At 34.3% G+C, this 27361-nt stretch overlaps 1 protein-coding gene across 1 annotated transcript in view; it reads right to left on the bottom strand.

Annotated features, from left to right (window-relative positions):
- The window catches only part of LOC144446470 (uncharacterized), a 58191-nt gene extending 32491 nt beyond the window's left edge, over positions 1 to 25700 (bottom strand). The window contains exons 1-2 of the mRNA XM_078136236.1: positions 21924 to 25700; positions 6431 to 6882 (exon numbers count right to left, since the gene is read on the bottom strand). Coding sequence (XP_077992362.1) covers positions 6431 to 6882; positions 21924 to 25587 — 4116 coding nt within the window. The 5' untranslated portion in view covers positions 25588 to 25700. The remainder of the gene's footprint in view (positions 1 to 6430; positions 6883 to 21923) is intronic.
- Positions 25701 to 27361: the final 1661 nt, after the last annotated feature.

The raw sequence follows: 27361 nt of genomic DNA, 5'->3' as shown, positions 1-27361 counted from the left end.
CGCAAACTTTGTTGCCCTCTGTTATATACACTCCTCATAGCAGCAATACCAGAACTCGGGACCCTGTATAAGTGAAAACAAACTCAGACTATAATGTGAACTCCTTTTCCCCGACACAATTTGGAGTTTAGGCATGGTCCCAAAACACTTATCATATTATTTTATAACTTATTGTTTCTTACACTCATAGCAACAATACTATGAGGGACCTTGTATATGTGAAAAACCAAGTTTAGGTGTACATGTATAGTCCTAGACTGTCGACAGTCATTTGTGCCTTTTTTGCCACATTTTATCTAAAACTAAAGTTGTTGCCTCGCTCCGATCCAGACCAATACTATAACCACGTACTTCGGCACTCACCGTTCGTGCCTCGGCAATGGCAGTTCCTATCAGTACGCATTATCCAGTGCTACGGAGCGAGGCGACGATTTTGATTTAGATGAAACGTAGCAAAAAAAAGGCACGAACGACTGTCGACAGTCTAGTGTAGTCCTAAAACAATACTTATCATATTATTTTACAACTTATGGTCATTTACACTCACACAACAATACCAGAACTAGGGACCTTGTATGCATGAAAACAAACTCTGAAAACTCAAAATATGTTAACTCCTTTTTTTTGCAATCTTGAGTTTAGGTGTGGTCCTAAAATACTTCTCATTTTATGACATGGAACTATCCCATATGACCTATTTACTATACCAACCTACCATATACTTGTAATGATAACAAGACATAAATCAACTGTACTGATAATTTCTCAAATCTGGCCACTATGTATCTGGATAAACATGCACTAGTTACAATAGCTATGAAATGCTAAAACAGTACATAGTACTATATTACCTAACATTTACTATCATTATATATAGGGAGTTTTTTTTTTTAATTCTACTTTCCCTTACTAACTCAGCGTGCAATGTAGATATACCACAAATACACAATAATTTGGCCTTGTCACAACAATTTAGCTCAACAAATTTACAAGGGAAAAACTAATTTTTTACAGTGCGATTCCACTCGAAGTATGAACAATGAAGTACTGCAACATATATTGCTACATATACAGTACTTGCCTATGAACTGAGTTATAACTCCTACACAGTGGCAAATTTTGATAATAGTTTATTTTTAAACGCTGCAAACTGTTGCAAATAAACCCGTCTATTAGATGACATCATCATGGCTATACATGTAGATTACAGAGTGATGTCTAACAATGAACTTTGGTAATTTTGTATGTCAAATTTGAAATTTATTATGATCAAAGTTATACTGACGTGGACAATTGCTGCACATCTTTTTTATAATCTGTAACCTACTAAATTTTGCACAAAGACACAAACCTACTTTAGCACATTGTATCAATATGTTGCACTACTGTTCATCAATTTGGAAGACTTGTACACATACTTTAAGCAAGCAAAATACTCAGTGATGCTTGCAGACAATACATAATCAACGAATGCATTTGTAGAGCTTCAATGTTTAACATTAGCAATGATTCATTTAATTATCAGAATTTATACATTGAATTACTTAGCTTTAAGTTTTTCAATGTCCAGACATAGTTATATTTGAGAGTATTATTGAATCCCCATGGCATGTTGTCTATTTCATTTCTTCACAAATCATACTATTCTCAATGGCGGCAGAGTATCTTGTTGTTGATCATATTTGAGTTATGCTATGAATTGTCTGGCACTATACTATGAAAGTGAAATTTGAATACTGGCATACATATATATGACATAAATACAAGTCACAGCTGAATCTCAGTTGTAATAATTTTTTGTTTATCACTTTATGTACAGTTGACGTGCAAGTCCTTGTCATTGCAGTTATGATCTCTGCTGTCATCATCATCAACATCACCATAATCATCATCATCATCATCATCATTGTCATAATCATCTCCATATCATCATCATCATCATCATCATCATCATCATCATCATCAACATCACCATAATCATCATCATCATCATCATCATCATCATCATCATAATAATTGTCATAATCATCATCGATGATCACATAATTATCACCCTGACCATCGTTATCATTATTGTCATCGTCATCGTCATCACCATCAACGACATAATGATCATCACCACCAGTACCATTGCTGCCGCCACCGTTGTCATCGTCATCATCATCGCCGTCGTCGTCGCCATCGTCGTCGTTGTCATCGTCATCATCATGATCATCATCATCATCATCAATTGTGATCATTCTGTCAATTTTCATTTCAATTCATCAAAATATACTTCCCCTAATTCTTATTTCATATGTGCAGACAACTTATTTACTGTGTTCTTCACATTTGTTCTTCAAATTCATTGTTCATTTTGCAGAAGAAGAAAAACAACAACTAATTCACTTTTATTCTATGAATCAATTCAATTCAATTCATTGAACTTCCATTCATTGTTTGCATATATAGCAAATGCATAAAATCGCCTTAAATCACATCAGCCAGTACTAAACCTAACAACTAGTTTTGCACATCAATGAAACAAAGCATTGCAAATTACATACATTACAGAAACAATTAAACAAAACACAAGAACAATACCCACAATCTAAAATAACTAAGTGATATTTATAGAGTCTATGCAGAGAAACAATTTGATTTGACCAGTCAAATTAAGACCACATCACTTAAATTGTAACGACAAGTTTACCATACCACAAGTTTACCATACCACGTACAGCATAGCATGTGTACTTCACACTTGACTAACTTTTAATGAGTGATTGTATATCAAGTGTTTCTGATCCAGTAATCGGTACAGTCTATTTTCTGCCCTGGTTGGTATGTTGTCCATATACACGGCATTCCATACTAGCTAGTATAGAATTCCTGGGTGGGTATAGTCAGCCAATATCGCATTACAAAGATGGTATAGTGATATCACCATCTCTCTATAGCCTAGGCACCATGGACACTAGGGAGGCCTTCCTTGGGAATACTGACTAACAAGTGAAAAATATCTCTTGTTTTGTTAAATTAAGGATCAAACTATAACAAAATAGCCCATCTCCCAACTTATTATTTATAGCAATTAATATATCTAAATGCAAATTTTCACAGAAAAAAGTATCTAAAGTAAGAAACACTACAAAATAATTTTGATGTTTAAAGTGACAGGGAATAAAAAATTTTGATGATACCCTGGGCACTGACTTATACATTTCTGTCAAGAAACACAAAAACTTAATTAAAATATCCAGATCAAGAAAAAAAGGAGGGAGGGGAGGAAGGGGTGTCTGTATCAAAGTTGTCACAGCACCACAGGCAACTTTGTTGTTTTCATATAGTTCTAGAGTGTCCTTTGGCAGCCACTGAGGAATTTTATGCCATCAGGTATTATCATCTATGCAATCTTAGTCTCCTAATGTACATGTTATATTATCAATCTGTGCAAGTTAACAAATTTTTTTCTGTCTAGCAGCTTTTTGTGGACATGTGACTGTATTTAGTAGCATTACATTTTAATGCATTTCTTGAAATTGGTATGATGTCTGCAGTATCCCATCCTAACTGGCAGTTTTAACTATTTAATTTTATTAATTTTTATATAAGTTTGATGACCCTGATTCTTCCAACGTAATAGGAGCAGTGACCTTTGTATTCCCTTTTAAACTCCGTGTTTTGACTGCTCAGATAATCTCTAGGTTAACATGTATGACAAAATATCTATTTACGGATACATTTGCATAGTTATGTTTGAGCAATGTGAATATTTTATCCAGACAACTTAGAATTTTGATGGTCAAAAGAACACAATTTTTAGTTTAATTCTCTTTAATAAAAGTGTCAATCAAGACATCAGAGTGTACATCTCTGTTGTTTTGTTTTTAAGTAGCCGCTGCCATACAGATGACAACTGAGTATCCATTTTCGATTATTAATTCATCAAACAACTGCTTTTATACATGAAAAAAAAATTAACAGCATATACTAAATCCTCGTTTGTAACTCAAAAATTGTAACAAAATGTTTAAAATATGTTATTGTATGAACAATAACAAACATTTCACACACTTTTCAGTTTTTTAACATTTGGTGAGTATAAAACAAGTATTTAGTCAATACTGTACACATTGTTTTTTCAAGTTGGAAAAACATAGTAGAGTTGTCTTAAGAATTAAAAATCCAAGATAAATACCCATTTGTCATCCATATGGCCACTTTAATTTATTATGGAATAAATGCATCAATCCCCTTGATAAAATATTAAATCACAGAAACAGGTCATTAATCTAAATAGCAGCAGAATTCCAAGTACTTATCTCAATCTTGTACAATCTGATTTTTCCTGTTATTGTGCACTTTTGATAATATTTCACTACTCAACAAAATATAGTTAACTCCTATCTCAAAATACTCAATATCACAAATTAAATATTGTTCATAAATCGATGACTGCATCTCAATGGAATCTAGTATTTGTTAACAATGGATATGGCCACGCTTCTCCAATTCCAACCCATCCTGAACTAAGACAGCATATTCTCCGATAGGTTGATTATAAAGTTATTTATGGCTTTAGCGAAGTATGAATGTGACTAAAATTGGGCATTTTAGAGGTATACATATTTTAGCTAATTGATGACTCATGTACAATAAGGCAATAAATAAAAGTTGGTTAAAGTACAATACATATAAATAATACTAATAGGCAAACACACTATAAATCAGTGTCAATATTTTTGTAACTTTTACTTAAAAGTCACCATCAAACCTCATGTCTTCTTAGTTAAAAGTACTGCCTTAATAGATCATTTTATTGGGACATGTACACTACAGCCATGTTTCTGAGACTCACTCGAGTCCACATAGTTTTGTGAAAATCCAGAGCACCATTCAATCACTCATATAACATACTGTATACATGTACATATACAAGATGGATTTAGCAAAATGTAAGAATCACAATCATAAATTTCCAGTTGTTCCAGTTTTTGAGTCACTTTTCTTAAGTTTTCATGGTCAATTTTATATCATTTTCTGGTATAGTTTGATGTGTAGTGTTCTTTTTATGATCAGATTGTCATTTGTAGCAATGCGAAGTATATTTCTGCACGTTTCCATGTATTAAAGGCAGTTATTTTTTGCCATTTTATAACGTATCATTTACTTTTAGTAAAGTTCATTTTTTCCACAAGTTACAAGGATTAAACTTCATTGAACCTTTGAGGAGTGGCTTGAAATTCAAAGACTTTCCAGATCATATGAACTTTGTACATTACACAGTCTTTCATAATATTAGTTCCCAGCTAAGTCAACAGATCTAAGTAGTTACATTTCCTTCTGGGTAATGGACAAGAACACTTAACATAATTGTTTTATAAAGTAACAACTCACAGGAAATATGTTTTAAGGTTAACTAAAAAGGCGGATTGAGGAAGAAACTGGTCAAATTATTTTTTTCTATAGGAATCATAGACTGAGGTTACTCATAAAAATCACTATCTTGCAAAATCATAATTCACAGAAAATAAAGTTTAGAATAAACTTAAAATCTATAAGACACTGTCAAATCCAGGAATACTGATCCGAGAAAACGAGTTTCTCAAACTACCAAGACACCCAGAACTTCTCATAGACACTCTTATCACAAGTCTGTACACAAAATTCTTAACATGAGATTACAATGTTGTAGAACAATACAGGATTGAAGATGCTATTTACTAATTGGACTCTCCTCTGTGGGTTGGCAAGAGGTGAAAGTCCGGTAATCGTACAGGCCCACACAAGTCATTTACTGAGATTGTGTGTTTATAAACTTTGGGGTGATGAATATCTTAAAATGTGGTGAGGAAAACAAACAACGGAAGAAAGTAAATATTTCAACGGTTAGTATTTCAATCTCACTTGCCCTTAGGTTAGACTTTGTAAATAAGATATCTTCTCTGGTCAGACTACATGACCACAACAAAACTGATTTGCAAAGTTGTTATATAATAGCATTACTTCAAAATATAAATTTGAAATACTTTGTTTGAAAATAAAGTATGAAATCTTCTCTCAGGTGCTTTTTGCCTCAATAAATCTAATATTCAGGACTGTACACAACTATATAGTACTGTTAACTGTTAAATACTTTCACATGATGCAACTCATCTTTACCATCAAACATGACAGGTTGTTGTGTAACATATTACCACATCCTGTGTAATTGAAGGTTTTAAAATATTAATGATATCAAATTTAACAGCTGTATTTACTTATTTAAAGTGTATACTTGAGTTAATGAGTTATGACATTCTCAACACAATTCTCAATCAACACTGGAACATATTTCTTTGAACAATATTTCAGACTGATGTTGGTACCCTAATCACGAGCAAAGGAAACGTTTATGGTAGGATTGTATGGGGAAAATGGTGGCAGAAGGAAACAAAGAATGACTTACCTGACTTGAATGTAAAGTCATCTTAAATTTGTCAAAGTAGAGCCACTTCTTGGCATCATTGTGGTCAAGATCATGGTAGAAATCTCTGGCAGAAAATCCAAAGGAATGGAACCGTCCATCAGGATGCAGCAGAAGGGTTGTTGGAGTTTTCATATTAGTTACGCCAGGATCTCCACCTTCCCACTTTCTCATGATGTGAATGACATCTACTTCGTTGGTAAAACTGTAGGCATATCCACTGAAAGTGGTACCAAAGTCAATGGCAACTACCACCTTGTGGTGTTTTGCAGCTGGCTCAGGCAGGTGAATTGGCATGGAGCCTTCAACGATATAACTTGTTACATCTTCTGCATCTAAGCTTCGGCGTTTACGGTGTCCATGATCTTTCCGTTTGGGTTTCTTGGGTGTGCTAGACCTAGGAAAGGTTCGGAATTTATGTGTCTTCTTTTCTTCTGTGAATTCAAAATATGAAAATATGTAATTATAAGTTTGTGTCTATTACCTCCTTGATGAAAATAAGACAATGGACATTATACCATGCACAAGCCATTTAGGACAAAAAACATGGAATATATAATCTAGTTGTTGTACATCACAACAACGCGCGTCTATGTCATGAAAACATGTGTCTACGTCACTTGGTTTGCTTGTTCTGCTGTTTTGATAGTACTGTCGCTGGTATAATCATGTTATTCTCCATTATTTTTCTTCATTTAGCTGAAAATACTCATGGCTTAAGAGTAATTGTCACTACTCATCTAGTGACTCATCTTGACAAAAAAGACCACTTAGGTCACTCATATTTTCCTTGGCTGAATAAAGAAAAATATTATGGAATAACATCTAATTATAAAAGACTGTATCCTCATCTATAGTATAACAGTATGTCTGCAAATTTAATCTTAAAATTAGTTGTATTACTAAATCTTTGTAAAATAAAAATCTTAACTTGATATATATAAAATACCTAAAACGTCCAAGCCATTTCAGTTTTTATTAATATCATCTTAACAGAGTACTTTAAGGTACATTTTACAAGATGACTGACATTTGATTATTTTAATGGAAAGTACATTTTTGAAGTAATAATAATTTTCAACATCCTATGTTCACCATTTCATAAATTTCATTCTCCAGAAATTTCAAGCAGTAAAGTTCAATTTTCCATAAGATTTCAAATTTAATGAATTTCAGTTGTATATACTTTACCCTGAAGGAATAATGGGTAGTTGATTCCACACATACTCTTTGTTATAATATATAGTACACTGACATTATTTCCCAATATTTTTCTTCTTTCAGCCAAGGAAAATATGAGCGACCTAAGGGACCTTGTCACTATGAGTTGCTAGATGAGAATGACCAGGGTATACAATCCATATTTTTTGTTCAAAGACAGTAAATTGGCTTGTGCATGGTATAATTTCACAATATCCCTATTTGAAGGTGAGGAATCTGTATCTGAGAATGTTGCCTAGTTGTTACTGACAGTTTTGACTTACAACAAAAACTATTTCATCTATTGCACAGGGCTTAACATACATTATCTCCAAATATATTGCAGATTTAAAAAAGACAATAGTTAGAGGAAGATTATGTTAAAGGTTTTAGACCAGCTGTTCATTATCTTCAAAACCAATTAAAGGTACATGAATAGAGTAGTCCAGCAAATCTCTTTACCTTCCAAGTCTGGCAAATAGTGTTGAAGTAATTTATCCAGTTCATGTTTGTACATATCTATCTTAACTCATGTACTTTTTCTACCAACATGAAAACATATATATTAAACTTCTCCAATAAATAAGACATTTAGGCCAATCTTCAATGTTTCATGAATGTTTCACAATTAGGATACAGTCCTCTACATAATGGTAAGAGCCTCTCAGTTGGAGATTCCCACTAAAAACTTATGTACTATCTTGGTGTAACCTCATCAAAGGTCACTCTGGAGGTAAAAACCATGTATCCTGACACTTTGACCCAGGCATGAGAAAGGTTGCACATACTGTGAATACTTTGTCTGTGCTACCACAGGAAGCTACCAAATGTCACTACAGGTCATCAACAGAGACTTGTTTGAACTGCTCCTCAAAATGTCATTTTGTCTACGTGATAAAAATATTTATATTCACAATAAACAATTCCTTGACATTTCATGGAAGGGAGGGATGAGAAAGATAAGGCCAAATAAAAAATATAGTGTGTTTCGGATAGCCATACCGGTCCTAGTTTTAATAGTCCCCCCCCCCCCACCTCCTGGCCACCCTAATATTTTTTTGCATGCAACAAGATAAAACAAAATCATATTACAGTCTGAGAGAGAAACCAATTTCTTTTTAGATCATATAACAGTATGGGCTGCATAATGTGTTCATCTGCTTAACTATAAATGTCTTTATTTACTTCTTTTACACCTCATCAGAACTCTCATGAAAATATTGTAATCAACGATTATCTTATCTTGGGTCAAAGTAATTTGTTTTAAAATTTTAAATAAAATAAAATTCAGACCTACCTACCCTATTTTTTGAAGTCATGTTTATCAGAAACAAAATTTATTTTACCTGACAATGAAATTGATAATATGTTCTTTAAAGAAGACTCTTAAAATCATTTCCCTCACTTCTATCCAACTTTCTCAACTCTTTTGTTTGCAACTTTTTGTAATGTAAAATCTCAACTTTTGCAATTGAAGAACCCAAAAGTTGAAATGGAGTCATCCTGCCTCTCTGGTTTAATGATATGTTTCATTCAGCAAACAGGCAATGACAAGCTGCCAGTACAACCTTTTCAGGTTAGTAGGAAGGATTAACGGTAATAGCACTTTACTAGCTCCTTTATACAGACTTTTCATATTTAGAAGTAACTTTAAACCAAAATATGACTGACGCTGGAACATCCATGTGTACTATTAGCCATTTATAGGATTTGACAGTGATGTGTACCTTGATTCTTGATATTGATATGGTATGTTTGGCAGTTTTCATTCAGAAAAATATTAAATATGCAAGCTGTAGTACCCTCTGGACAGGAATACATAATAAGTGCAAGCTGTAGTACCATCTGGCCAGGACTGCAATATAAGTGTGCAATTTGTAGTACTATCTGGACAAGACAATACACTAAGTGTGCAAGCTGTAGTACTATCTGGATAGTACAACACACTAAGTGTGCAAGCTATAGTACTATCTGGACAGGACTATAAAATAAGTGTGCAAGCTGTAGTACCATCTGGACTGACTACAGAATACGTGTGTAAGCTGTAGTTTTATCTAGACAGGACTACAAAATAAGTATGCTAGCCGTAGCACTGTCAGGACAGAACTATAAACTAACTGCAAGTTGTAATACCATCTGACAAGACAGATGAAATAGTGCATTCACACAGGACAAAAGTATATATATTTATATATATCAGATCTTGCTTATGACAGTCGCTGACTCTGAATCACTTTTTAAGTTAAAAGCCTACGTGTATGAACAGAAGTAAAAACTTACATCACCAACTAAATATTACTCTGGCAGCTAATATACTTTGAACAGAAACATTTATGAACACTTTATTGTTGATAACAATAGCATTAAAAGTAACAGTGGCCTCCACATTTTTATGTATCTTAACTACTTACTAATTAATTTCATTAGCAAACATAAAACACTCGCTAAAATGACTGGGCAACGATATAAAATCTCAAATGACAATGTCATCTTATATTCAGTGGTCTTTCATTTCCTTTTAGGGGAACTTTATGATCACATCACTATATTGTCTACACTATAAAAGGGATTCAGGTCAAGAAATTAGAACATTATCACATTTCCTATGCAGCTTGCTGGCGTCTGACGTCTAGCCCTTTTGTTGTCCAGGAATATGTTTATGAACAAAATTTAAGAGGTACTAGTTTTTTATGGCAAATATTCAACACAGAGAGTCTTGAATAATTCCCTTTGAAAACTGTCAAAAAGGAATGTTTGAGTATTGTGCGAGTCATATACAATTAATTAAAATACGTGAAACCATGTAGTGTATTACTATCAATTTACAAAGCGACATATGATGAACATTTCAAAATATCTAAAGTCAAAGGAATAGTATGTTTAAATAATTTGATACATAATTTGAGAACTTCATACTTCTATTGACTGATCTGATTGAGGGTCAGTTATTTCTAGCCTGTGTCACTGTACACATTAATTTTAAATGTCAAATTCTAATTATGTATTCTTCAATCCTCAAGTCCACATATGGACAATCTTGATGAATATTCATTTATGCAAATTGTAAGTTAATATGAATTCATATTACATTTGATTTGCTGTGTTTGCAAAGCAAGCATTGATTAATCAAGGGATGTCTTTACGTATTTAAATCCAAGGGTCAAGACGTTTCCTTTTGTATGCCTCTGAACTGAAAGCATTACTTTTGTTAAAAATACAATGGTTGAATTGAACCTCATGTACTGTTGTTTGCATTATCACTATGGTTGTTATCATAAATCTGTTATTACTTTGCTATGATATTTTATTAATATCCGAAGGGTTATTGTGTGATCACTGCCAGAGTGGTACTTTACTAACATAATCTGTTTATATTAGATTTCAATCTTTGCTCTAAATAGTCTATGATACAATACACTCTAACATTTGACATTCTGCTGTCTACAACACTGGTGTGGATTGCAGAAGATTTTCTCAAAAACAAGCTGATGGTGGTCCATGCCCATCGTAAATTTTCTACTGTTGTCCACTGTCTTCATTCCACATGATAACATAACTGCACTTTCAAAGGCCCAGTTCAAACCAGGATTAAATTTATGTAGCTGTAGAAAGCAGTTGTCTGGCAAAAATTTAGAAAAAGTTGGCACAGAATAAAAGAATTGTCATATTTAATCCTCATGGTTCAAATTATAAGATAACACTGATACAAGAACCTGAGATTGAAACATTACCCTTTAAATATATTTCTTAGTATGAATCATAGAATTACACATGGTTGATATAAAAAAAATAATACATTCAAATATAATAATTTCTCACTAGTTTCTTGAGGGCAATTTAAGGTCTACTTATTTTTGTGTTTTTGTTTTCCAAAATAAGTGAAAATAAGTCTTTAGCAAAATATTCCAGGTTTACAGTAGGTGTATCTCTATTCTTATTTGACAAAATGGATTCCCTAATTCTTGAGATAATATATTTAAAATATTTATTATATCAGAAAGTTGTTCTGTTTTCTATTAACATGAGTGACCCGAATCCAAATGCCTTATACACAGAAGACTATAACACCTACTGTTGCACCTCAATTGAGCACTTGTCTGCTATTTCTAATCCAATGTTTGAAATAACACGAGAAAGTTTATACATTTTAATTTAACTTGAAACTATACATGTTTTATTTGAAAGGGATATGTGGTAATTATACACTGCAGTGTGATAATGTATTAAAACAATTTTCATACTAAATTTTAATTCCTTCATTTTCTGATAAGGAATGTACACAAGGCATGCAATGAAAATATTATTGCCCAAATATGGAATATATATGCTCATGTGTCCTTTTCAACTTTGACAACTGACCTGCCCACAATGTACATACATTAAATCTTATCTTGTCTTCAAATAGTTTAGATTAACATGATACATCATTATGTGCCTTGACAATTACAATACAAGGGATATAATGTACTTTGTATATCATTTCAATTGTACAATGATTTCAGTCGAGATAAAATGCAATATTTTAATAGCAGAATATAGAGTGCAATCAACTTACAATTATAGCATTGTGACCATCAAGTTATATATAGTGTATGATGCATGGCCTTTGCACATTCAGTATTCTAATCAAGTGATATCGTGTGTTGAGTTTAGTAAATGAACTGAGGATCTATCCAACTACAACTCTGACACCAAATATATATAGTTGAAATCACTGGTTTTGAGTTTGACAGTGAAGCAAGAGAATATTTCCAAATAAAATCTTCAGTTTAAATTCTCCTTCCCATTTTAATTACATGACTGTAGGATAATGAAATCATGTTTTGTAATTTATCTATTATAGTAATTTACATAAACGAATACTAACAAGCCACACATTTTTCACTTCATAACAAACTCATAATTATTTTGTAGGGCTGTTTGTTCCCTTTACTCCATTTTGTTTTAAAATAATGTTACACATCAATCTACATGATTTGCTATTTTCCTATTTATGAATAAATCAAGTCTTGTTTGTTTTTTTCATATATATCAGTCCCATGTGTGCATTTCTATTCTCAATTGATAAACAGAAATATTACATACCACACCAACAATACTGCCGTACCTGTACTACTTCTTAACATACTTGAAGTGTGTAGTGTTTATTGCACTTCAATGGATATCATCAGCCAGACCTGAACATTTTCTGTTATTTTTTTCATTCACTTGAAGTATTATGTCATTTTACTAATACTGAACTTTAAACATGTTGTATTATCACTAGTACCTTGGGTTTGTAGCATAACAGTTCAGTGCACTGAATAAATGATTCCAGGGTGTAATTGGGTACACCCTAAAATAGGCGTTGACACGATTGTTAACTTGTCAACACTATATGAAAATTATGATCTATATCCATACTGAGGCATAAATCAACATATATATGATACCAGATGAGTTTAATTATAGAATCTACTATTTAGCTAGAAATAACTACTAAAGTGAGACCACATGAACACAGAATTGATCATCTGATGAATGGCACTTGTTGAGAAAAATTTCACTAGAAATTCACTGTATGAAATTGCATATTACTCAAAAGCATTTGTTTGGTATATGGCATGAATCAATCAGTCCTCAATGAACATGAGTAAATTCACTTTTTCTGAAGACAAGATGGGATAACATGACTGTTTCACTTGGAACAGAATGAGCATCTTCAACAAATCTAAGGACTGATACAATCAAGATAAAGAATGCGCATTAACCTTTTATGGAAAGATGATTCAGCTACTTCAGAAAGTTTAACTTTCACAATAAACATTCCATGGCCAGGACAAACAAAGTTTATACAACCTTCAAGAAACTTAAACCTGTGATACTGTCAATATTTTCATCATATCATTTTCAAGGGAAATATCAGTGAAGTGCTCCTAAATTCTTCACACCTTAACGTACTCAATTCTATCATATATTAATATCTTTTTAGAAGTAATTTATGAAATAGCACAGAACAATACATTAAAACTAGGAAGAATGTATACATGTAATTATCATCAGACACTGACTGTAAAGTCTTATGACATAGCATATTCATGCCATGACTCAGTTTCACCATGTGATAGTATGTAGTTTTGATTCCATGGTTTCCTATACATGAACAACACAAGTCACATCAACAAGTTACTGGTAACCAAGAGTGAAAGACTGGCATATGCCACTTTCAAGGCCTTGAGGCAAAAAGAGAATAACAAGTGTTGTGATCAAGTTTAGTCTTTTAAAATCATTCAAATATAACTACAAACTGTTCAATGCTTCTAATGCACTGCAAATTAATTCACTTTTTACTTTTGCAAAAAGATAAGTGTTTAAAACACTCACATCTCTGTTGTTGACACTTTCAAATTCCACACCTAGAACATATTACGTACATTTTAGCAAGATTAGCAAGACGATAATGTACATGTTTTTCTTGAATGTACTTATAAGTTATTTGTTGTCTCACCTTCTCATTACTTCAATTCTATAACAGAAGTACAAATTTGCCTTTTACTTTATTGATTTTGAATTATCAGTTTAAATTGACTTTATTCAAACTCATTACAGGAGTCATGACAGTTGAATGGTTAAAGTGACTGACTTGATCTGTTACTAGTGTTAGCTGTTGGTGCAAGCCTCGCCATTGCTGTGTCTTTCTGGTTAAAATCCTTAGGCAAGATTTCAACAACAATTGTGCCCAAGTCATCCAAGCTGTATAATGGATATGCTTTAGTCCTATATTCTTACAGAGCTAGGCTGCAGTGCACTGTGGGCTCCTCTGGGAAGGGCTCTTGTACTGTTATAGGATGGTGCCTGGGGTACTAATTGTGAACCGCTTTGAGCATAGTGCGAGAAAGTGCTAAATAAGAACACTTTATTATTATCATTATTATTACAGATTACCACACACAGAGTTTGGTCGATGAATCCTAAACATGTCCACTAAACTGAACAACAAATTTATGAAAGGTCATCAAACTGTTGTACAAACAGGAAATATGAAACTATTAACCATTACCCTACTGTTCCTTTTTTTGATAAAAATGTTTTCCTTCAAAGGAGAGAGTGGTTCCCTGCTGATATATAAACTGACGTCCCAGTGGTTCAAACATATAGTATGGCTACAAAGCTGATTTCCCTTTCACAGCCACTTTAAAAGTACAACCTATTAGTTGTTATTGTATCATTTTTGTTATCTAATTTTCAATAAATGTGATCATAGATACAGAATACCGGGCAGGAAACTTAAATCTTCTCTTGGGGGTCAGGGCTACCCATTAGTCAAATTGTATACGGTGTTTACACTGATCAAAGCACAGGGATTTAGAAATAACTGGGTGTCAACTCATTCCATGAACTGTTCTGTTCAGCCGCTATCAATAACTTTTATAAATATACAAAATGGAAATTTAAACACAGGGAGATCACGACACAGCTGTTGATGCTTACAGGAAATAATAACTGCATATATTGTATGGCTAGTATTGGCTACATCACCCACAGGGTATGAAACCACACTATATACACCACAAACAGTAGAGAAGTACCAAGCTGGCAAGCCAACACATTTTTTTCTACTGACGTAACTAAAAAGAAATAAATTCAGGCCAGTTAGCATTGCAATGAAAAAGATAGTGGTTTACAATGGCGAGGTGTACTTATGATAATATAGACTTTATCCAGATATTACTCTATAGTTATGGTGACACAACTTGTGGAAGTACAACATGAAGCCTTGCAAAAGGTTCACTAAGTAAAACTTAAATGGAAAGGTAAAATGTGAAGAAAAGTTCACTAAGTACTTACACAGAATTGCATTTGTTGCCTCTGTGATTTTGATAACTAATATAATAAATGGAGGAAGTCCGCTGGGTAAAATTTATCTAGGTTCCAATGGTGTTTTACTGGTTTCTCCATCTGAATTGTGGTACACATGGCACTGAAATCTATGCAAGTGTTGACAAATCAGTGCAACTTAAGTCTACACAGCATACATACGAGTATACTGTACTTTGCAGTGGAAATTTAGTTTGGAAAAAAAAAAGAATTTTTGAAAGGTTGATAAAGTTTATAACATTTGAATGAATGATTTTCATCCACCCCGATGAAATATGATAAGACACTTTTAGAGCAAATAAAATCCTATTGAAGCACTTCAAGGACAATTTCAACGGAATGGGTACCATAGCAACTTCATGTTATGGGAAAAAAAACGTCTATTTGTAACTTAATCTGTCTGGATCATACACCATTTAAAAGCTATTCTGATGGCATAACACTTTGTTCATCAAAGTGACTCCAGTATCATATTCAGGGTTACACCAACTAACCCTGTACTTTTACTATAAATATGCCTCTTATTCTGGCGAATATCATTTCATCACCAACAATGTAAAATATGCTTCTTCTGTCTGTCAACAACTTATTTACATAATGATGAATATTCAAATGAGTATATCATGAATATTAATACATATATCTTACTCATGGCAATTACCTGTTCATTTTTGTTTTCATAATTTCAAAATCAGGCATAACAATCACATACATGAATGCATTTGTCACTTTTGAAGACGGCACTTTCATACACCAAAGTTTAGTTTACGACTATTTTGAGCTCTTATAATGTTAATGAAGTTTGACTTGAACTATTTGCTTAGAGAGATTATTTTCTTTAAATGAGTGACACAAATTTGTTGTTGCTGATACAGGGTTCACACTATTGCTCCTGTAAAATTGTTTACTTGCATCTACAGTAAAAATTTTAGTGAAACTTGAATGAAACTTTGCATACTACTATAAACACATAATTTTCACATCAGTTTCAGTAAAATTCTCCTGGGTACCCTTAGCTTAGGTAAAGATGGATTTTAGGACATGTTTCTGTAAAATTATGTAGTTCAAGTTTTACATGTATATAGTGAGTTACATCTGGTCTGGAAAAGGGAACATTTTCATGACAAACTTAAATGTGACCAGCTCTTTTTAGAAACAGACTTGCGTTGATACGATATATATGTTTCACAAATGCCTTCAGAGGGAAATTTTCATTCTTTTATCCATCTGCGTAAATGCTTACCTTTTGGTATACCTTAAATTTAGAAAACCAACAATTTGAAGAACTTCAACAATTTCTAAAGGTCTGTCAACATCTATCACATGTTTTCATTGAGTATGAGTGCAACGTTCACATCTGTACACACTAGACTTGTTGACTAGTAGTAATGAAAGTTTGACATTAATTTATCTCTCCGAATGTACACCAGATTAAATCTCTTTAACTTCACCACAGGATTTCAAACCTCACTGACTTTTGCTGATGATCAAGTCATCTGCAATAATTATTTACTATTAAATTGAGTCAAACTAGATGCCAACTGTATTTCATCATTGCTACCTAAGAGGATGATAAATTAGTATGAACACATACTATGAACCTTATTTCGCTCTGCTACAAAATTCTGCAAATTTTTGGTCTCCAAAGTTTCATTTTCTGGAGACTTTATACATTTTGCACATTACTGTGATGTATTATACACACCATGTGATTGAAATGGTCACACATGTACATAACTATTGACCATGTTTTTGGAGCAAAAATGATTTAAAAGTTTATATTTCTACCTTTCAAAGTGGTCATATGGATGAGGATTGGGTATTTATTTTGGATTTTTAATTTATAAAACAATTTTTGTCATGTGAAACAACACTGACAAAGTTTGTGTTTGTAACTCAATAAAAAATGTGTAAAAGGTTTGTTATTGTACTTACAATAACAAAGATTTTACACATTTATTAATCTTTTGCAATGTTTTGAGTTACAAACAAGGACTTGGTAAATGTTGTTTCATATTGATTTTTCAAGTAGGAATCCATGATAAAATTGTTTTATAAATTAATAATCCAAAATAAATACCCAATCCTCATCCATATGGCCACTTTAATGCATTCATAGCTACACTGACAGTAAAATACAGGATTACAAGAGAACTATCCAATTCAATGCAACAAAGCCTATGTAAGTGTTGAAGAGATCACAAAATTTTGTAAATGAATAAATTGGCTATTTCATATACAGTGGTAAGATGTCTTATGCAAGCACCAACAACAGGGGTCCTGAAGTTACATCAGGGTATGGAGCACAAGATGACATATTGGTTAACAGACCCATTGGTTGCATGAGGACAAAGTAATATGTTATTTGGTGTTGGCATGGTGTCAGCACTGTGATACACTATGTGGACGCCTGCAGTTCATTCTAGCTGCATGACCTGTTTTGTCTGGGTCACAAGACTGACTTTGTGATGTTCAATGATGGTTACGACTGGATTTATACATCAGATGGTACACAAATCAAAAATTTCCATTTTAATCCACGTACATTCAGATCCTTGTAAAGGATGGATGAGATAATGTCATTACGTGACTTCACTTATAAGTTACTACATTCCTATGAGCAGATTCAACTATCAATGCAACCATAAATTATAGTATTATAAATTAGGGTTTGGTGGACAGAGTTCAGCTCATCAAGTAAGCCATATTAATTTTATAACACCCTGCATATTCACAGGAACGAATGGAAAATTTTCATGATTTTCATGATTTTCAGAAAATCTTTCACAAAATAATACTTCATTCACTAGCTCAGAATTCATTCAACATTTTTCCTGGATAACCTACTCAAATCTAATTGTTTTTTTCAAGAAAGTCTAAACATGTGACATTTCAGCAACAGGTGCACTCTCAAAAACGTGTGATCACATTTGCAATTAAGTCTCCATGTTTGTCAGGAAAAATTCCAGTTCAACATGAATGTATTTCTTTTCACCATGTGATTTTCATTTTGAACAAAATATACAAACTGGACAGAATCCAAGATTTTCCTTGCTTGCAAAATGAACCCCATGCCATTTTTTATTCATAGATGATCTCAATTAAAGTTGCCAAGTATTCCAAAGTGCTATAGAATACATTCCTGAATACAGTTTACCCCACCCATTCCAAAAGATCACTGGTACCTCGACACAGTTTCAAACTGATAGTCAATATTTTACATAATTTCTTTCACCCTGCAGTCTAATTCTCACCACATCAAACCATGACCACAAATTGACAACTTAGATAAAGATACTAGGTTCCATACTAATTGATATCTGCTGTCTTTCCTTAATAGCATTTTTAATCTGATGTCAGTGTTTTTGCTAAAGAGCATTATAGAAGTAGGTAGAATCTACCAGAGTTTCCCAGTAACTTTATACTGGTTCAAAAACAATTCATGGTATGTAAAACCTATAGGAAAACTATGACGTCAATTTTACCTGATTTCCCTTTCTGTTTCCATCTTTTTGTTTTTACTTTTCTACAAGTACGTGATATTGCCATGTAGTGAGTGAACAGGAAATTATCAAATAAGTTTTCTTTCTAAAGTTACATGTACATGTTGATGAACTTGATGCGATATACTTGTAACTATACCACAGATTTGAATTAAAATGAAATAAAATGAAACTGGGATTAAAATAACCAAATATGCCAGATGTCAAAATATCCCTTGTTTCATATGCTTTGTTTACACAGATGATATTTGATCATTTTCTTAGTTTATTTAATTTGTATTTGATATTGGGTGGGACATCAAAGGAATGATGGTGACTCATCAGTTATAATGCACAAAAGTCAGGTTGGGAGTGACTCATGTGTACTTCAGATTGGGACATAGCATATTATTTGTGTAGGGTCTATGGACACAGCTTGGTCCCTGTGTTTAGTTTTTAAATAGTCTATGTTACAGTTGAATGTTATTAGTCTAAGACTAAACTACTAGAAACACAGCTGTAATGACATCCAAATAAACACACTGTTTATGTAATACAGTCTGCTTGTAGTCTTGTGACTAATTTACAAAATAATTGGTCATAAGAAAAGGGATTTAAAGTTGAACAGTACTTTGTGGGGTTTTTTTTAAACATTTTACTTTCACTATTCTATTCGAACAATTACAAAGCTATACATTATGAGTAGGACCCAAAGCTACCACTTAAAAATTGTACACAGTAATTCATTGTGTTAAGTGTGAAAAGGTCGCATCATTCAAGTTAGATTATTTACATTATTAGACATTGACAGTCCTTCCATGGTAGAATAGAACTCCAATTTTGTCAATTCAAAATTTTGTTCTGTTCATTATAGAACAACGTAAAATCATTTCCATCTGTAAATCAACATAAAGTTTTATTGGAATCTACCATAAGCAAGACAACATTGTGAGAAACATATCTATATCACGTTCAAAAACAATGAAAAATATTAAGTTCTAGTCACCCCCCCCCCTCCATAAGTCCCTCATCTAGTTGCCAAATTGGCATTGAACAGAATTAGTGCACATGTAACTGTAGAAATTAAACTCGTAAGTTAAAAGTACTGCAGTCAAACATTGTGACATCTAATATCCCTTAAAAAATTACCCTCAAGTCTTCGCTTGTTTAAGTTTAACTTTAATGTGACAGTATCTCTTATCAAAATTCCGTTCCCCTAAAGTTCCTTCAAGCCTTTGTTCATTTCATGTCACACACTGTCCCTAATCTTCCCTTAACTTCTATCTGATAACATTCTCTTTATAGCCCAGGTCAAGTCTTTGCTAATATTAATTTCATGTGACTACATCCCTTAAAATACCTTAAGTCTTCCCTAATTTTTAATGAAGACGTCCAGAACAAAATATTGACCTAGGCTATAGCGTTTAATATTTGTACATACATGATACTTTAAAAGTCAAAGTAGATAAATAACATGTACACGATAACCTCAAGGCAATGTAATCCTCCCTCCCTTCTCAATTATAATTCATGCCTCTGTTACAGCTGCAGAATGTTACAACAAATAAAATAAAACAAATAGTGCTTACGAGAGAAAAGAACTAATTCAGTGTCAAAGTTAGGAGATAAAGTTAAACTTGTTTTACACTTCTCTTAAGTCTGTGAACGTTAACACTAAGGTCTGAAATGAAAACACTAATGTCTTAACACAACACTTTTGGTCCGGTACACATCTCAGATTTGTAGCAAGTGATACAATTTCAGCATGTCATCATTCACGACTATCTGGTCTAATATAATGAAGTCTAAACATTACAAAAATTTCAAATATCAGTCAACTTTTAGACTGGCTTGTATTTCTCATATGTAACTAATTTTCATACTATCATATGACTTGTGACTTACCATACTGATAAACGTTATTGCCAAACATTTCACCAAGACAAAACCTTCGGAGGCCAGAACAAATTGACAGACGGAAACCAACAGTGAGTTCAATTACATGTAAATACAACTTACAACTTCCCATTTAACTCTCTAACCTCATACGATGTCACGTCACAACATACTGGTTGCTATGGGTTACACACAGCTGACATGACAGTGACTCAGTCAATTTTCAGAAGCTGATGTGTATTATGACTATACAGAACAACTTACTACATAAATTAATCAGATTATGTTTTAGTTTAAAAATACTGAATATTAGTATACCACTGTGTATTTATCTTAAAAGTTTCATGTTCCATTAAATACATTTTATCCTGTATAACAATTTTTCACTTCTGTGCGACAAATTCTCATTCCCAGCTCAAATAATTGACTTAATTCAGATTACACACTTTTCAAAATATGTATATTTGGGTTATATTGATCATTTTCCTTCATTTTTATTTTGCAATTTGCAATCATGACATTTCTATTTTTAATTGTATAGTTTTCTAAAAGTCTGATTTTCACTCAATTTTTAACATTTTTCTCAAACTCTGTGAAGCGTAGAGTGGACAGTCTAGTTTGTAGCATGTGATCAATACAGTATTTTTTTCAGATGGACAAACAGAAATGCCATTCACTATGGTCATTTGTAAAAAAAAATACATTTACATATTATATTTGTTTCATTCTTACATGTTTTAAGTTCTACCAAGATATTCTTCAATAAAATAATTATAGTTGTTCAGTTCTATTATGAATATGTTGCATCATGACATTCCCAAATTTAGCTATATTGGTAATCCAAGGCAACATTTATCAACCATTCATTTGTAGAAATTATATTTAAAAAAATTAACAATTAAAACAAATCAAGAGTCCTCACAACTGTACCTCTGATTATAAATTTAGTTGTATGCCTGGATTCCTGGCATCATTTTTCCTTTGTTTCAATGCTGCCAAGATTCCAAACATAAACAAGAAAAACAGTAAAAGTAACTCACCTGGTTTTTTGAGTTCCTCGGCTGTAATGTGTTGAGTAGCTGGGAGGAGCACTGAATCATCTGATGTAGTTGACACAGGACTGATGGGACAGATATCAATCTCTGGTTTTGTGGTAGTCACAGTGATGGAAGCATCTCCTCCGCCTACTGGAGAAGTTGGACTCGCAGGATGGGGTTTATCCCCACCCTCAGGCTCACTGACTTGGCTTAGAGGACGTGAGGAGTCCCCATCTGAAGGTAGATGATCCCCTTCACTTGATATGGTGCTTGTACTGAGAAGACGTAACTCTGTTGTGTCACCTTCAGATTTTGTGGTATCAACATCAGATTTTGTAGTTTCGAGTTCACCATGGATGTCAACAGCTGGAGGTGTAACAGTAATATCTCCACTAATTTGTCCTTCATCCTTTTTCTTCTTGCCTTTGTGTTTCAGTATCCATGGTTTTGAATGCTCTTTTTTCTTCTTTGGTGACTTGTCCTCTTTCTCTTCTTTCTTTCTCTTACTATCGTCATCTTCCTCCTTTGCTTCATCTTTGTCCTTATCTTTTCTTTTCTTTGCCTTTTGTTTCTCCTCCTCAGCATGTTTCTTTTCTTTCTTCTTCTTTTTCTTCTCTTCGTCATCATGTTTCTTCTTCTCTTCATCATCAGATTTCTTTTCTTTCTTCTCTTCTTCATCATCAGATTTCTTTTCTTTCTTCTCTTCTTCATCATCAGATTTCTTTTCTTTCTTCTTCTTCTTCTGTTTCTCCTCGTCATCATGTTTCTTTTCCTTCTTCTTTGGCTCTTTCTCCGTTTTCTCTTTGGGATGTTTTCTCTTCTTTTCAGGTTTTTCCACTTCAACTTGCACAATTTCAACTGCTGGTAGTACATGAACCACGTCAACTGTTTCTATCTCCACTACTCTTTCTCCCTCTTTTTCATCCTTGTCTTCTTCTTTCTCTTTTGTAACCTTGACGACTTCTTCTTTCTCTTTCTCTTTTGTAACCTTGACCTTAGCTGGTTTTTCCTTATCCTTCTCCTTCTCTTTTTTCTTTTCCGGTTTAACTTTCTCTTTCTTTTCCTTATCTTTGCCTTTCCTGATGTGAATGCCAAAACTTATTTCTTTCTTTTCTTTTCCTTCTTCCTTGTCTTTCTCCTTCTTCACTTTTTCCTTTTTCTCCTTCTTCTGCTTCTCCTTTTCAACTTTAGGTTTCTTCTTTTTCACTGGCTTCTGTACTTCCCCTTCGACTATTATTTCCTTTGAAGTGTCATGATCTTTATCAGAACTACTTGCCGAGGATACAGATGCCCTTTTCTCCATGACGATTTCTGTCGCAGGTGTTACATCAGCAGCACCTGCTATAATACCAGTCTCAATAACAGTTTTATGATCTTTGGGTTTTGATTTTACTCTTACAGGTTTTACACCAGGCACTACTGTAACATGAACATCTCCTTTTATTGGTTCTGGTGTTGTTACCTCTACAGACTGGCTTGGTGTTTCATCAATGGTGATCTCTTTAGGTACTTCAGTCACCTCTCCTATTTCTGGTGGTGCTGGTATCTCTATTGGTTCCACTTCAGGTACTTTCACTGCATCTGGTGTGGGAGTAATTATCTCTACATCAGCTGAGGGAGTAACTACTTCAACATCAGCAGCAGGAGTAACTACTTCAACATCAGCTGCAGGAGTAACTACTTCAACATCAGCTGTGGGAGTAACTACTTCAACATCAGCTGCAGGAGTAACTACTTCAACATCGGCTGCAGGAGTAACTACTTCAACATCGGCTCTGGGAGTAACTATGTCAACATCACCTGTGGGAGTAATTACCTCTACATCACCTGTGGGAAGAATTACATCTACATCACCTGTGGGAAGAATTACATCTGGCTCCTCTGGAGCTGATGGCTTTTCATATGGTTCTACTACAGGTAACGATATTTCTTCAACCTCAGGTACTTCAAGTGTTGCTGGTTTTTCATCCGGCTCCATAAATGTTAACGTTTTTACTTCTAGTTCTGGTGTTTGTGGCTTTTCAGGTAATTCTTCTGATAGTTTCTCATCCGGTACTTCAAGAGTTGATGGTGTTTCTATTGGTACTTCCAGAGTCCATGACTTTTCTTCAGGTTCTTCAGGGGTTGACGGTTTTTCAATTTGCATGTCAGGGGTTGACGGTCTTTCAACTTTCGCTTCAGGAGATGGTTTTTCTACTGGTTCATCTGGCATTGAAGGCGTCACTACTGAAACTTCCTGAAATACATTCACTTCCATAGGTTCAGGAGTTGTTGGTGTACCAGGTTCATCAGATGTTGAAGGGTCACTCAGTGTTCGTACAATGCCAGTCTCGATGACAGTTTTCTTTGGTTTTGGTTTCTTTGGTTTAGTGGGTTTGGTAGGTTTTGTCTTCACTTTCACAGGGACAGGTATTGATTGTACCTCAGTACTCACAACAACTTTCACAGGTTCCTGGGGCTTAACTTCTACATCTTTTTCTGGTAGTGCTGGTGGTTCTTCAGGTGGTGGTTCTGGCGTGGAAGGTCTGACTTCAATTTCCTCTTTAGGTTCTTCCTCTGGCTTATCCTCCTCCCCTATAGTATCATCTGCAATGAAGTCATCAATCTTTGCAAACTCTTGTTCCACTAATCTGATCTCTTTTTCCAAGTCCCACTCTAAATCTGGTGATTCCAACTTCACTTCACCCTCCTCTTTTGAGGTATCTTGATCCTCTTTGGAGACATCCACATCAGGCACTTTCACATCTATTTCCCCTCCCTTAATTTCAACCTCTCCACCTGCTGCTACCTCCATTTCTATCTCCTCTTTACTATCATCTTCAACTTTCGGTTCTTCATCTTCTTTCTCGACTTTCTCATCTGGTTTATCTTTGTCACTCTGTGCTTTAGGTTCGTCATGTTTCTTTGATTTCTTATCTTTGTGCTTTTCTTTACTCTTCTTGGGCTTCTTTTCCTTCAACACCTTCCCCTTTTTCATTTCCTTTTCCCTCTCTTTCTCAGTTGTAGGTGTTTGTGTACCAATATTATGATGCTTCCGACCGGGTGGAAAATCAAATTTCGGCAAGTGCAAAGATTCAAGAAAGCTCCGTCGTTTAACTTTCTTAGTTGCTGGGTCCTCTCCATCATCCTTTTTTCTAAGTTCCACACCAACAGCAGCACCCTGGTCCTCCGGTTTTATTTCTACTTGTTCTGCCCCCTCCAAATTCACGTCAACATCTATTTCTTTCTGCTCTACTTCAATCTCACCAACTTGGGCACCTACCTTTAGCGCCTCCTCCTTCGCCTCCCCTTTAACACCATCAATTACGTCCCCTGGCTTGGCCTCCAATTCCAAATCAGTTGATACGCCGGCCTCAATTTGCACTTGTACTTCATTTTCCGCCCCGTCCTGGTCAATATCGCCGTTTGTCTGCGGCTTGTCGTCAAGTTGACCGGCTTCCTCGGTCTCAGCAGTGGTTGGTTGGTCTTCTTTGGTTACATCATTAGTTCCATTTTGGTTATCGCTAGGTATAGCAACATCGACTTGGTCGGCATATTGATTCAACTTTTCCAATCCGGTGTCGAGCGGGCGAAATTTTCCCGGGCATCCGGAATCGGAAACTTCTCCGGTGATGGGATTTGAATAGTCCACTTGTCCCTGCGCATGGAACTCTGGATTGAATGACATCGTGCACGGATAATTTTGTCACAAAATCAGTGACGATAATCCGACTGGGTGGAAAAACTTGGCCTCAAACACCACAACGGAAAGATAGAACACACTCCTCTGCAGTATATCTTGGCATGTCTCGCAAAGAAAGTGATAGAGGCTGTTCCATGCAATGTATACACCCTGAGGTTCTAAAGTTGCATGTATTTAAACACGTAATACCAGTCCGTCCAAGAAATTGAAATTAAATCCCGTCTACATTTCACACCTGAAATCCCGCCGTAAAAATTAGTCATCCAAAAAATGTACGTCTGAAAACTTGTCTTGTTTCGACGTTTAGTATAACATCCATTTGAGTTTTTCAAGGGTGAAGGCCAATGATTTCAACAGCCTATCAATTCCAATCAAACACAAGCGAAGATAAACAAAGTTGAAAATGACGTCACTTTACAATTAACGAGGCCTACGTATACGCCTATCAGACATATCAGAAATATCGATAAGTTTTACTGTACACACAGCAGTTGATATATTAATGTGGGTAAACTACGAAACATTATTCATGGTATATCAAGTGATGATTTTGGAAATAGTCGTGTGTACTTTAGGTCATGAACTAGAAGGACGACCAGCTGTAAATAAATCCAAATAAACCTTTAGAGATAAATCACCGCATAATTTAGAACAGCTGGAATGAGAGTGTAGTCGGGGACAAACCATTGCATACGTGACAGAAATGACATCTGACTCTAAAATCCGATATCTTTGTGTGGATATTGTAAGCTTCACGTCCCTTCACATATGCACTCGCATCGGATTCGACCTCGACGCGTTCCTCGACAGAAACATTTTAATTTTCATTCACGTCGCGACGAACAACGTTATTTTAGCATTTGGACAGCAAGCAATGTCAATAACTTTGAGAACGAATGTTTGAATATTGGACTCTTGAAAAGAAAAGAAAACCTGGTGGCTTTCGTAGTTTCGTCTGCTTACACATGACGCAGGGATATCGTTGGTTGTTTCATGCATATTGAATTCAGTTCCTTTTCTTGTACATGTCTTGGTTTGTCTTTAAATTTCTTGTATGCTGTATTGTATTATGTTGTGTTGTGTTGTGTTGTCTCGTGTCGTGTTGTGTTGTGCTGTGTTGTCTTGTCTTGTCTTGTGTCGTGTCGTGTTGTGTTGTGTTGTGTTGTGTTGTCTCGTGTCGTGTTGTGTTGTGCTGTGTTGTCTTGTGTTGTGTTGTGTTGTGTTGTGTTGTGTTGTGTTGTGTTGTGTCGTGTCGTGTCGTGACACCGTCGTGTCGTATCGTGTCTTGTCTTGTCTTGTCTTTTTACAGTATTGTATTGCATTGTATTGTATGGTATCGTATTGTATTGTATTGTATTGTGTTGTGTTGTGTTGTATTGTCTTGTCTTGTCTTGTGGTTGTTAAGCGGGCAAGATCGAGTTGTTGTTGTTGTTGTTGTTGTTGTTGTTGTTGTTGTTGTTGTTGTTGTTGTTGTTGTTGTTGTGAACTGTATGTGTAGTAATTATTTATTTCACTTTATTGTATGTACATTATAGTAAACTAAAAACTTTAATTTGTTCATTTTGTTCTTTGCTATGATTTTCAGTGCTGTTTTGAAATGATTGCATGGTTTTGTTTTATTTTGTTTTGCAAAGGCCTCTTCCCATCCCCGTTACATCCTCGGTTGTTATGTATAATTATATTGAATTGAATTGAATTGAAATTTATTGAAGAAAAGTATATACACAAACTTTGAAATATTAGACTATGATATACTTAT

The sequence above is a fragment of the Glandiceps talaboti genome, chromosome 15 (assembly GCF_964340395.1).
Source record: "Glandiceps talaboti chromosome 15, keGlaTala1.1, whole genome shotgun sequence".
NCBI lineage: Eukaryota > Metazoa > Hemichordata > Enteropneusta > Spengelidae > Glandiceps > Glandiceps talaboti.
This window is presented reverse-complemented; position numbering and strand designations above follow the sequence as displayed.